This window comes from Sitophilus oryzae, unplaced genomic scaffold (genome assembly GCF_002938485.1).
Source record: "Sitophilus oryzae breed Bouriz unplaced genomic scaffold, Soryzae_2.0 scaffold_179_pilon_pilon, whole genome shotgun sequence".
NCBI classification, from domain to species: domain Eukaryota; kingdom Metazoa; phylum Arthropoda; class Insecta; order Coleoptera; family Curculionidae; genus Sitophilus; species Sitophilus oryzae.
The window spans coordinates 7,559,648-7,573,771 of record NW_022146501.1 but is presented as its reverse complement, the minus strand read 5'-3'; the positions used below and the strand labels follow the sequence as shown (position 1 = coordinate 7,573,771).

General features: G+C 27.3%; 1 protein-coding gene and 2 long non-coding RNA genes across 4 annotated transcripts; all 3 read left to right on the top strand.

Moving 5' to 3' along the window:
• The first annotated feature begins 2,177 nt into the window (after nt 1-2,177).
• Nucleotides 2,178-3,535, top strand: LOC115882883. The gene is made up of 2 exons (XR_004050278.1): nt 2,178-2,300; nt 3,497-3,535. It is a non-coding gene; the product is annotated as an uncharacterized LOC115882883 (long non-coding RNA).
• Nucleotides 3,536-3,935: 400 nt separating this feature from the next.
• Nucleotides 3,936-5,087, top strand: LOC115882817. The gene is made up of 3 exons (XR_004050270.1): nt 3,936-4,203; nt 4,487-4,757; nt 4,871-5,087. It is a non-coding gene; the product is annotated as an uncharacterized LOC115882817 (long non-coding RNA).
• Nucleotides 5,088-5,280: 193 nt separating this feature from the next.
• LOC115882872 lies at nt 5,281-11,273 on the top strand. 2 transcript variants are annotated; one of them, XR_004050273.1, is made up of 9 exons: nt 5,281-5,376; nt 5,442-5,715; nt 5,779-6,008; nt 6,279-6,407; nt 6,759-6,901; nt 7,407-7,613; nt 9,189-9,363; nt 10,453-10,624; nt 10,988-11,273. XR_004050273.1 is itself a non-coding variant. In XM_030901125.1 (5 exons), exons 2-4 carry the CDS (start codon nt 7,498-7,500, stop codon nt 10,531-10,533), a joined length of 372 nt encoding a protein of 123 aa, XP_030756985.1. In that variant the 5' UTR covers nt 7,166-7,178; nt 7,407-7,497; the 3' UTR covers nt 10,534-10,624; nt 10,988-11,273. The 2 variants fall into 2 exon arrangements, 1 of the variants encoding a protein (XP_030756985.1); XM_030901125.1 differs by lacking the exons at nt 5,281-5,376; nt 5,442-5,715; nt 5,779-6,008; nt 6,279-6,407; nt 6,759-6,901 and adding an exon at nt 7,166-7,178.
• Nucleotides 11,274-14,124: the final 2,851 nt, after the last annotated feature.

Genomic DNA, 14,124 nt, shown 5'->3' with positions numbered 1-14,124 from the left:
CTCTACAATTTCCTGTCTCACAATGTATCGTTTGTATCCGGGAAGGGTTCATAGTTTCATAGTTGTCGATTTTCGAAAGAAATCAGTACATGTATATTATTTCGTATATTTTTCATTTTATTGATTTTATGGAAAACACTGTTCATTATAATGTTGTATCCTATGTTATAGGGCTCGTTTCTCTCTACAATTTCCTGTCTCACAATGTACCGTTTGTGTCCGGGAAGGGTTCATAGTTTCATAGTTGTCGATTTTCGAAACAAATCAGTACATATATATTATTTCGTATATTTTTCATTTTATTGGTTTTATGGAAAGCATGTCTGACGAACCTCCAACAGACTATATAGTAACAGGAGCCCTAGATGATTTAGTCAAGGTCTGGGAGCTGCACGACGATAAATTGGATCTTAAGTACAACCTAGAAGGGCATTCATTAGGTGTGGTATCAGTTGCCATGAGTCACAATGGAAAATATAAGTATTTAGGTCTATACACAGATAAAGTTTTGTTTAATATTATTACTTTTAGTGTGTTGCTCGAGCTCATTAGATTCGTCAATGAGAATATGGGACAATTAGCTATTATTAGCAGCCTCTGACGATGGGCATATGAAATTATATGATGTGTAAGTTAAAAATTAGTTAAAGTAGCCTTTGTAACTCGTTTTTATCTAATTTTTTTGACAGAAAACAGACCCATGTAATTGGAACGATATCTGCTCATGCCTCTTGGGTTTTAAATGTGGCACTTTCACCAGATGGAAAGTATTTTGTGTCTTCCAGTTCAGACAAGACGGTTAAAGTATAGGAGGTTCAAAGCCGACAGTGTATTCACACCTTTTTTTTTTTAAATATAATATTTTATTAAAAAAAAACTAAATTTTAAGGGATATAACCATTTTTAAATAAGATTTGTTTTTTAATAATGATTTTTTATCTAAAAAAACATTGCACGTTTGGGGTGTAAAATTCAGTTCCGGATAATTCGAAAATTTGATCAGTTTCAGAAGATAAAAGTATTGTAATATATAGTTGTCCTAAGTAATAAATGCTTTTTATTCTAATTTATACTTATTAATATATTTTTTCTTGTAAATAAAGGATTTTTCAGCTTAATTAAATTTCAAATTTGAAAATTGTGACGCCAAAAGTTGAACAGTACATCCGGTAAGAGCTGTCAACGTTGAGTCAAGTTAAAGACTTTTGAAATTATTTTTTATATAATTTATCTCATATTTCTTACTATTTAACTATATACAGAATTAGTTTCATATTAAACTAAGGGATATTTATTGAATAAAAACACTTGTTTCTTAATAATTTATTAAAATATTAAAGAAATGCATGATTTTATAGTTCATCTAATTATGTGCGTACCCAAAGAAAAATTACAATATTCTTTGGCGTACCAGATAATTTCAATATAAAATAAGTTTTGTATGATATTTTATACTGGAGGGAATAAATACAAATAAACACAAATCATTTAATTAATTTAAGAAGCATATTCTACTGAAATTTTAATAAAAACCATCCATGTTTATTAAAAAAAGTTGAAATCGAGGCATCCGAGAGCAAAAAATACACGATCGTGATTGGTCACTTTCGGTGGCGTGGAGGTTTTGAATTTTATTCTCGTTCGATGTTGCCGGATTGTTAAAAAATGTCGAAAATCTTTTTTTCTATGTGATTTTTGTGAAATTATATTAGTTTAAATTGATCACTAGCACTATAGTAAGGGCCATTTCTATATATATTTTTAATAAAACAAGTACCAGTAATGTTGTTTTGTAGAAATTTCTTTTATTTCTTCTTGTAATTATGTACTAACATTATAGTCTTTATTCTTGGTTTCGATGTACTTATAGCATTAAAAATGTATTTAAACAGCTTCATTTTATGTTTATTTTATGATTTTTGTGTGCTTATGTTTATAATTACTTATTTATTTTTTATTTATGACAATAAAAATATTTTACCTTACGTAAAAAAACGATTTCAGTGGAACGTATTGAGTAAATAATAACTTTTGAGAACGAAATTAAACTTAATTTACAAGAATTTTCCTATAAACAATTTTATTAGTAATAAATAAATAAATTTTATGAGCAGCTTAAATTTTACGAATGACTTCAATCTGGCAACGCCGATCATGCTTTGGTCGTTTGCAATCGAAGGATCCGCACGTCCTCCCGTCCGTTGCATCGATTTTTTTAAATTTTCTGACGAAAAAGTGCGTTTAGTGTACACAATTTATGCTTAATCTGTTACTAGTGCCCTGCTTAGCCTCCTTAAAAAGTGAGTACCCGTAATTTTATGTATTTTTTGAGATATTTTACTTCAAAATTTTTGGATTTCGCAATATCCATCATGGCAGCCTTCTTCTCAATGTTCCCCATTAACTTATTAATTTTTAAGAATATTGTTTAAATAATATACGTAGATTAATAAATAAGTATGTAAAACTATGTATTTTCGGTACTTTCGTACTTTCTATACTGCGTGTTACATAAGGGTAAAATAATAGTACTACATTTTTGGTAAATTACGTAATGTATCTTTGACTTTTTGTTTAATTTTTTCGGTCAAGGAATGTTTAAATAAAATGGCCGCCTGTTGGAATTCGATGTCTTGATTTTTTGTAAATTGCTATTTTTAATTTAAATTTCTTTTTATAGGGCATACTTAGAGTTTTCTTTATTTTTTAAAAATATAATATGCGCATTAATAATATTTTGAATGAGTAGGTTTTTTGTATTTAAGTTTTAAATAGGTAGGTTCATTTGGAATTTTATTACGTATTTTTTTATTTAAAATTCCTACATTTATGTTTCAGCATTTTTGTAATGATTTCTGATATTGGTATTTTAAAATATAATTCTGTTTTAAAGCGCGTTGTGTAATATTACATGTTAAAAAATAGTATTAATGTTGACAAACGATTTTTGCTAATTCAGTATTAGTTGTAAATTTGCATTGAAGAAATAAATCAATTGTTACTGAATTTTTATAAAAATTAAAATATTTCGAAAACAGTAAGTATGATTATTTTGAGGTAAATTTTGACCGAATGTTTTTTGTCTTTATAGTAGAAACTAAAAATGTAATAAAATATATAGGATGTCTCATTGTTAAAAAAAATATAACTTTAATATTTTTTATTTATTTGAAACACTGTAGGTTTAACTTTTAGCACTAAATAATATGTTACAACTCTAAAAACTCCTTGTGTATTTTTATTTTTTATGTGTTACATCATGGAAAAATTCTTTGGATTTTGACCATATTCATCAAATTTATATCCCTATAACATCTTTTTGACATTTTTGGTATAATAATCAAGGAAAAATCTTATAAAGTATTGCTGAGGTATAAATGGAGCATCTCTTTTTTCATTTAAAATAAATAATATACCTATTTATATATTGTCGTAATATTTTTATAGGTGTTCGATAATATTTTTATAGGTATCCCAATATTTTTTCTTTTTTTAGGCGCGTTATATTAATACTACAACACCACACACTCCTTTGCCACTCACACGAGCATTGCTAGCTCTCTGTGTTGGTTAATAAAATTTCCTAATTCAACATTAGTGAATTTCGTTAGCTGATGCAGTTGGTTAACAGTGTTTTTGTCGGTGTGGATTCCCGGGCTTAAGATGACTCCAGAGCGCGGCGCGGCCTTCCCCAAGAGAGGAGACTTCTTGGGTCACCCCTAACTCTGATGTTCGGGCATCGATGACCTGTGTAGCATGCAGAGGTACCCAAGGGAGTCACCACCCTCTGGTTTACGAGCTAGGTGTTCTAATGCTAGAGGCTTCGGCCGGATACAACTTGGCACCCAAGCTCCGAGACTTCTTCGTGCACGTATTCCGTGACCCTCGAAGAGGCAGGGGCGGGATATCGGACACATTGAAGATGATGAGGGGGTCCGCCTGTAGGGGGTCCCGGTGGATGTCCGTCCGACGGGTGACGAGGGTGACCCCAGACGAGGCGGCTTAATTGGGATGGGAACTGACTGGTGAGGCTTAATCGTCGACCAATGGGTCGAATCTGCATAAGGAAGGCAACCAGCACACACTCGCAGGCGGGTCGTGGAAACATTTTTTTTTCTCTTGGTCTGCCCCGCGTCGAATTTTGAAGGCAGAAAATGTCGGTAGGAGGCGAGCATAACCAGGCCTAACTTAAACCTGTTAAAAGTAAGTCTAATTTTTTTATATTACTTTCTTTAAATTTTAAACTTTTACTGTACTCTCTACCAAATAACTTTTTTATTGCACCATATAGCAGTCAAAATTCTTTTTATATAAGTGTTGTATATTTTAGTTTTTTTGTTACAACATACATGAGCTTCAATTTAAAGTAGAATAACTTGTATAGTAATTAGAGCAACTTTTTTAAAACTTATAGTAGATATAAATTTAAATTCTAATTTAACTTTGTAGTTACTTATATAACTAATTTATTTTTTCATTTTTTTAGGACAGCCCGGGTTCGCAGCGCGATTTTAAAAAACTAAGAAGTCAGAAATCTATCTACATGCTGCATATGATCAGTCCCAAAAAATTTCGGATTGTTCCAGGCACCGTCGAATACCTGGAAAACGTGTTGTGTATTGTCAACTCTACAGGATCGGCCGAAGTCCATGGAGTTGGGGGCATTCGATGTGCCCCATAGCAGTGAGACGCCACTGTTTTTTTCGCCGTACAATTATTATGGTGGGACTGAAAATGAACCTAAGCAAGATGTGATGGTGAGTTTTTATATTTTTACATTGTTTTTTTTTGTTGTCTATAGCTTTTTTTTGTTTCTTCTAGCATATGTATTTGTTAGAAATATTCTAATATTATTTTTTTTCTCTTACAGGTGATACAGTATGGCTTGGAGAACTTCAAAAGTCGGTTCGCGTCGTGGTTCCAAAGCAGTAACTTTAGGTTCCCTACATTTACAGAATGTTGCATTAAGTACTCATTTTTTAATTTGCAATTTTTATATTTCATTTTTACTTTTTTTCTTACTCTATACAAGGCTTTAATATAAGTATTTTAGCAATAATGGTAATAAAAAAATAACTCCAAAGAGACAAAATTAGGTAGCATATTGTTTTTCTATTTGGAAATATGTAACTATTTTTCGTCTTATTTTAAAATTGATAATATTATTTCATTTTTTTAATAGTGATTTTTAATTAAACGTAAATTAGTAAATGGTGTAATTTTACATTATAATGAGAATTAAAGTATTAGTAATTTATTTTTGTTACTAAAATTAAATTCAGCTGCTTTGGAATGAATTTGCTTATAAACTGCTTTGGAATGATTTTTTTTGGGGGGACAACAGCAGGATTAGGGCCATCTTCTAGATGCCATCAGGTAAATTTATATAACATTATATTTATCATTTTCTTTGACTAAAAAAAATGATTTTCTTTTTTTAGGTAGGTGCGCTAGCGTAGTCGTTTATTGTAGCATTATATCCCTTTTCCCCCTTTTTAAAAAATGTTTGTAAGACGCCTGAAATTTGTATAAGTTAGTTATATAAGTAGTTAAATAAGAATTGGTGAGACTTGAAAAATAGAAGAGGAGAGAGAAGATGGAAGAGGATTGCTTTGAAATAGAAGGAAAGGAGATAGAAGATGTTTGAGAGAAAGAGGATGATTTGTTCGCTGTAACGGAAGTTTTTTGAATGAAATTTGGAGCAACTGTATTAAGGTATTTTTTTTCATCTAGTTACAAAAAATAAATACTTATCACAACTTTTATTTTTTTTTATAGATGTTATTGGTATCTTGGACATCAAGTTTCATTTATTTATGTATTATACAAGCATATCTATTGGAAATGTAGAATGGCAGCTGTTATAACTACTTGGATGAATTATTAGAAACACCCAAGAAGTTTTGACATAATTTAAACTGGGAGAAGGCTCACAAATGACCAATTTATTCTAGAGTAGATACAGGACATTAAATTGACTTCAACATCGCAGATATCTCTCAAAAATGGTAAGTTTTTTTCACATTATTTTCTTTCCTATTAAAGTTTTTGGAAAGCTTGGAAGTTATGACATATTTTACATATAATGTGTATATTTCAATAACTTTAGGTGCAATATTTAATTTTAAATTTATTAGGAGATTTTTTTTATTCAAATCAACTTAATTTTGTATTTTGCGTATCTATATTGATATTACAATGTTTTCTTATTTATTTTAATTTTCTACATTGATTTAAATTAATATACTTATTAATTTTGCTTATTCTTTTATTTTTAGATATCTGTTCGAGCGATGTACTGGGCGTTAACAGTTGCTGTTACAAATCTGCAAATGAGTTAGTACTGTACATAAGTTGCAGGAATGCCAAGGAATTTTTTGAATAATTACTGTTGCTTTATGAAAATGGTAAGTTATTTTTATTTTTTTATTTTTAAGGTTACAATTTATGTATTTAACTACAAAATTGTAGGCTTTAAATTCAAAATAAAATAAGTTTGAGGTTGAAAATATATTAATATATATATTTTTTTCAATCTTTGTAGTTATTTACAAATTTGCATCAGACAATTTTAATTTTATTTAGTATGTTTTCTTTTTGTAAAAATCTATGAATATTCGACAATATTTTCAAGAGTTACTATTGCGTTTATTTTTCTAATATCTACCTAACATATTAAAAAAAACAATTTTTTTTATTCCAAAATGTATGAAGAAACTGACTATAAAAATTTACTTATTTATTTTTTGTATTTTTAGTAAGCAATACAAATTGGTATTAATGGACGTTTTGACAGCTGTTTCCAGTCCAAGTTCCAGTTTTAATGGAAAATCTTTAATGGACACAGAAATAAAATGCCATTTACTGGATTGACTTCAACACCTGTTGTCTTTTAATAATGGTAAGTTATGCCTCTCAACTTATTCTTATAAAATTTAAAAATCTTATAAAAAAATTAAATTTTCCATCGCTCTTTTGGTCCAATATTAACGTGTTCTATTTTTTTCTGTTTTTTTTTTTAACTAAAACAATAATAAGAATTATTAAAGGTAGGACAAAATAAAATACAGACACTGTATTACTGGTTGCATATAGCGATCTTGGAAAAAAATGCAGTTTTTAAATCTGCTTTTAATAATTATTAAAGTTTCCACTAAGATAAGCACAATAAAATTACGGTATGGTAAATATAAGTTGATTTTTTTTATTTTGATATTTTTAGTACAGCATATACCTTATTTATATTTTTTTCGATCGTTAAAACCGCAAATATTAATATAAAAATTATAATTATTTTTTATAGTTCTAAACAAGTTCTAAATATTAATATATTTTTTTTTTCGTTTTTAAAAATCTTTAAAAATTGATTCATTAAAAAATTACTTAATACTTTTTTTGAATTTTAGATATACAATGGGACAATTGGTGTTAGAAGTCAACAAGTAGTACTAATTGCAAATAATATATTATGGCGGACATCAAAAAGCTTTAAATGGAATGAAACTTGCAGAAAAAGACTCAGAAAGACCATTTAGGACGCAGAAAAAGACTCAGAAAGTCCATTTAGAACTGTACTTAATAGATGTTAGAGTGGATGCAGTCCTTCATCAATGGTAAGTTATTCAGGCGTCTCTATAAATGCAAAACCTGACAAGTCCATTGAAATCAATTTTACAGAATAGACTAAAAATTATTTAAAATATTATGAATAGTAGAAAGAATAATAAATCTACAGGGCTGAATTTATCTGGTGTATTATTTCATGAAAATATCTTGCATGAAAATGTAATTCAGAGTTTCTCTTGGGATAACGAATTAAATGGTGTATAGATCTCAATTTTCCAAAATGTGTCACTTGTCGACGTCATTTTAGACGTCTAGTTTATTTATTTTATTTTTTTATTAAATTTCTTTGACAATGTTGAAAATTATGATAAATTTAGTATGAACCTTTGAATAAGAAGACTAAGAAAGGAGCATATCAAAAATCTTAGGTCCACCGCGATGGGCGTCAAATATGGCCGACTTAAATTCCGGTTTATAAATTATTAAAATGTAAAACTATGATGTAGGGTAGACGTGGGGTAGACTCAATAATATGTTGTTTTATTTGACGTTGTGAATAAATGTTGATAGTTATTAAAATTGTTACAAAAATATATAATTCTATTAAAAATAGATAAGTTATAATAATTATTTATTAACACAAACATCCGATACGCTACTGAAGCAGGTAAATCTGGTAAATCAAATTGACGTATCTAAATTCTTTGACATCTAATCTTTGACAAGTTTTTAAAAATATAATTCCTTTGAATAAGAAGGCTAAGGAAGGAGCATATCAAAAATCTTAGGTCCACCGCAATGGGCCTCAAATATGGCCGACTTAAATTCCGGTTTATCAGTGCCGTTCTAATTTTATGTAAAAAATGTAAAACTATGATGTAGGGTAGATGTGGGGTAGACTCAATATTTTTTTTTATTTTGCGTTGTGAATAAAAGTTGGTAGATATTAAAATTGTTATAAAAATATAAAATTCTAATAAAAATAGATAAGTTATAATAATTATTTATAATCATTAACATACGATACGCTACTGAAGCAGGTAAGACAAATTGACGTATCTAAATTCTTTGACATCTAATCTTTGACAAGTAGTAAATAAAAGCAAAAATGAAAGAAAAAACATATAATTAGTTAATTTAAGCGAATTTCATAAATGATCGGTTTACTACACGTATGTATATTATATAGTCACTTACTAGCGAAAAGTTGTTCCATTATTTCACTCGATTTTTGCTGAGATCTACTACACGCTACACAACCAACTATTTTAGAGTCTTTTTCGATAAATCGTGATAGTGTCACTGTTAATTTAAGTTCTGCCACAATTTCCATCTAGTTTACTACCTTTATACAACTATCAGTAGTAGAATAAATAATAAATAACATAAAATAAGCTCTGTAAAGACTGACAAATCCATAAAATTTCAAAACAAATTCAAATGTGTCAAATGAATCGTCAAACAGAACTGTCAAGGATCCCCACCCTAGAGAGCTTTTTCCGCCCACCATGCATGAATACATGGATAGCATTATGCTCCTTCCTTAGTCTTCTTATTCAAAGGTATGAACAAACTGACGTCATAATTTTTTTTTATTATTTAATTTTTATTTGTACTTTTAGTGAGCTGAACAAATTGATGGTAATGGACATTTTGACAGCTGCTGTCACAACTCAACGAACAAGTTGCAGCTTTGAAGGAAAATTTTTGATTGGATACAGAAAAATGTCAGTCATTTCAGGACGTAAAGTTAATAGAACCAGGGTTGGGCTCGACATCTGTTGCCTTTTAATAATGGTAAGTTATTTTGATCATTTTATTTACAGAGATTTTCATACAACTGGTTCATTAAAAAAATTTCAAGGTATATATTTTTCTAAGTCTATAACTAGTTTAATTTAGACTAAATTTCATCTTAAAATACTTTTAATGAGCTAGTTACGTGAAATACCCTCTAATTATTTTTATGAATTGGCATTGATAAGCTTGAAAATTCTGTAGAATTTTAACTTTTTTTATTTTGGAAGCTAGAATTTTCATTGAAAAAAAAAGAAATTAGAAGGTTTTAACGGTTTTAATGATTTTTTTTTGTATATTATTTTTATCTATTTTTTAAATTTACAGGGTAATAACATAACATACATAATAACAATAAAATGTATTAAAACTTGACAGGAAAGCCTATAATTTGTTTTTTTTAACGAATGTTCTAGCTCAAAAAATAAAGAAGTTAATTGAACAATGCTAAGAGTGTATTACTGGTTGCATAGCCTTTTTTTAATTATTAAAGTTATGAGTTACCACCAAAATAAATGTAATAATTTACAAGTTATTGCTAAATATTTTTTATATATGTATATCTAGTAAATTAGATCTTTAATTTTTTGGTCATTAATAACTCGCTATTACTTTCATATCAAGGAAATTTACAATTTTTATATTATTTCTGAAGTTATCAATAAAAGCCTTTCTTTTAATTTTATATAACTCTTTATAACTTCTTCAAATTAATATTAACAAAATGCTATTCAAAACTATTTGATTTAAAATTACAGACGATATATTAATGTTCCCACTAGAATAAACGCAATAAATATCTATGTCGTATTCTCATAGTGTATTCCGTCTTTTGATGAAGAGCCTAGTCACTTAATGAAAAAAACTAACCCAACAACATAACTAGCCTGCTAACCTAACCGACGCTTCATGAAGTGACTAGGATCTTCACGAAAAGACGGAATACACTATGCGACTACGACATATACATTATTTTAAGAAATATAATTTTAATTAATCTTTTTTGTTTTGTTTTTATTAATCTTGTTTTCAGAAATCTTCCAAAATTAGTATAGTAAAAATTTACTTAAAATTTTTTTGGAATTTTAGGTATACGCTGGGACAGTTGCTGTTAAAAATCCACAAGCCGTACTATCTGCAAATATTATGGTGGACATCAAAAAGCTTTAAATGGAATGAAACTTGCAGGAAAAGACTCAGAAAGACCATTTAGAACTGTACTTAATAGCTGTTGAAAAGTGATCGCAGTCCTTTATCAATGGTAAGTTATTTTTCTCTTTTTGCTTACTAAATTTCATCAACAAGTTTTAAAATTATGATAAGTTTTCATAATATTCAACCTGCACAGGTCTCTGAGGTCAACGTCTATTCCTACATATATGTCATTTATTAAAAATTGATATAAAAACTTGTCAAAAATAATATTTAAATGAAAAAAAGGAAAAAGGTTTCAAACATACTAATTATTATTCAAACGTGAAAACCTTAATTTAAAAAAATATGAGCTCTGAATTTTTTTAACATTTCATTCTTTCATTTTTATAAATTTTTATACCAATTTCTTGTAATTTTTACATAGATCGTTTTATTCCTTTTTTAATATTATTTTTATTTTATTTTTTAGATATCTCTGCATTTTCTTAACAATGGATATCAACAGTTTCTCCTACTCCTCACTTTCCTCTTTCGCTCAACATAAAGCAGACTCAATACTCCTCAATGCCTCACCAAGGTTCGTTAGCTTCATTAATAATGTTATTGTTTCAATAAATTTGTTTATTGGTTTTTATCTTCTTACTATTTAATTATATCAGGCGTCATTTTAATGTTAATTTTTTGTAAAATTTTGATAATCTGGATAGAAACCTTTTTTTTTCTTAAGCTTTTGCAATATAAAACACTAGTTAAGAGCAATACACTTTATTTTATGAATAGGGCCATTGTCTCTGTTGATATTGTCTTTATATTTATGCTTTGTGTTGCCTCTAGGTTGAGGGATGTTTGATTAATTTTAAATCATTCAAATCAATGCAATAATCTTTATGGAGGATATGTTGAGCAACATGATACTAATCTGTTATAATTTTTCATCTCAAGCTTTTTTTCAATCTCACCTATCTTATATTTACTTCCATTAGTTCAATCATTAAATTGTTATTAAATAACTATAATTTGTATTCTGGATTTCGTCAAAGGTATTTTTAATAGTATTAAAAAACAATCTTTATAGGCTTGTATCATTTCCAATTTATTTTTATCTTGTATTATTTATATTTTCCTAAGCTTCTCTAAGTTTATTCCATATTATCAAAATTATAATTTTTATACTTGCGCAGCTGCGTCACTATAGCCCTATGAACACAAGTATTATTTTGGTTTTAAAGTTTACGTTTTTTAATATTTCATTTATTGTATTAACGCAAAACTAAATTTTATAGAATTTAACTAACTATATCTTCAACCGGATGATAATTTAATAGTTAATGGTCAATTTAATATTTTTTCATAAAAATTAAACGTGATTATTGAATACCAATGTCAAGCCAGTAGAAATGATTTATTAGTGTTTTTTTTTAAATAATTTTTTTACTAAATCAATTTTGGATACTTGTGTTCTTATAGTTTTTTTTTTGCTTTTAAGAATTATTTTTGGTACCCAAACACAGATGTTTTTAATCAATTTATATGATTTTAAAACATATAATATGTTTATATCTATTTTGTACTTAAATTTTAGTGATAAAGTTTGTTTCTTTAACACAGAGAGCAATGCACTTCATGCATTTTTTTTTATGTGCAGAATTCTCTTTATATACAGTTTGCCCTCAGAACTTATTAACCTTCTCATAAAAAATACATTCCTTATAAAAATATTTTTCTTTTTAATATTTTCATTTTAATTTTTTTAACAAATATATTGTGGGCACACATTTTAAAATTATTTTTCGTAGATATACTGTGCGATTCAAGTTTATTTATACTAAAATTGTATTTTTTTAAATGCAATGTTTTTTTAATGTATGTACTAGTTAATATACCACTGTAATCCAATCAAAATTGCATAAATTAATTATTTTAGAAGAGTTCAATTATAAATAAATACATGAATTTTAACCTTTAGTATTACTTGTTGCCTAATCGAATCTTATGTAATGTTGTGGTAATGTTCTTATTATTTAAAAAAATCTTATTTCCAGTAGTAATTTTTCTCTCTCATCTCTCAGCTTTAGTATTTAAAATGTCTCTATCTTGTCATATTTATTTAACACATCTATTAGACCTCTACTCAAACTTTATCTCCTAAAATTTATGAATTTTACATATGAAAATGGTTTGCTAGTGTATATAATATTAAGTCATAATATAAAAATGAACATTTGTATATACATATTTGTTAAATATATAATTTTAAGATAAAATTCATTTTAAGATAAAAATCATTTGGTCCTTCAACATTTAAAATCTTTTGACATAGATTTCATTCCACTTAAATGTCACAAAAATATATATTTTGATACCAATTTTGTATGTTATTTGGTGTATTAGAATTTTATAAATATTGTTTTTAATATTTTGTTAATAATAGTTGTCTCTGAAAATAGTGATCTATAGCTTACCTTTGCTATCTGTAATAGGAAATATTTCTAAATATTTTTTGTTGAAAATAAATATTACTTTATAACATTTATTAAGCAAAATAAATTTGAAGATCTCTATTATTATCAAAGAGATATCATTAAAGTGTTTCAATACAATATCTTTTTTTTCAAACGTCACAAAACTATTAATTTTTGTGACATGATGATGACAACATAGATTGACATATTTATAAAAAAATATTTTTTACGCTTAAACACAAAAGTGCAAAAATTATTATTAAACTGACATTAAGTGCCAAATTTAACAAGCGTAGCCATATAGTTTCTCGATATACAGGGTTGTTCACCACATACGACACGGAGTATTGTAGCTAAACGATGAGATTTTTACAAATTGTAAGTTTTGGGTTCGATGAAGAACTATTAGAGGTACAATTTAAAAATAATTTTACAAGATACAGAGTGTCCCAAATAAGTAAAAAATATCAAAGTTGTATTTTTTTTAATGGAACACCCTGTATATTATTACATTTTTAGTTTCTACGATTAAAATAAAGGTAAATTTGATTAAGGTTTATTATACTTAAACCTTACCGTTAATATTTTCAATTTTGTGAAATTGCAGTAAAAATTTTAAGGCTTCATTTCTCCAAGGGTATCAAAGTTTTTAATACTAAATATTTACTGAAGTTTATTTACTGATCAGTTATTGTGTTGCAATAATAAAAATAATACTACCTTATACAGAGTGTCTAAAAATTTATTTTAAATAATTATTAGCTTCAAACGGCAATAACTTGTTTAATTTAAATGGAACACCCTGTATATTTTACGAAAATCAGATGCACAATTTAATTGTCTATCAAATTGTATTATACCATTTTTTACCTATCTCTTTAAGTTTCCGTAGAAAATGCATTTTCTTGTAATTTAGAACTTATTTATCAATATACCCATGGACTATTGACATTTTAGATTATTTTTAAAGATGTACCAAATTTTTAAAGAGTACAAATATTAATATTGTCGATATAATTCGTTTATTTCATTAAAAAATAAAAAAAAACTGTTTAAATATTTGTTAAAGAGGATCAGTTAATATGATTCCAGTATTCAAACAACATTAACTGACTGTTTGCTTTGATTAATAATAATTGCTCCA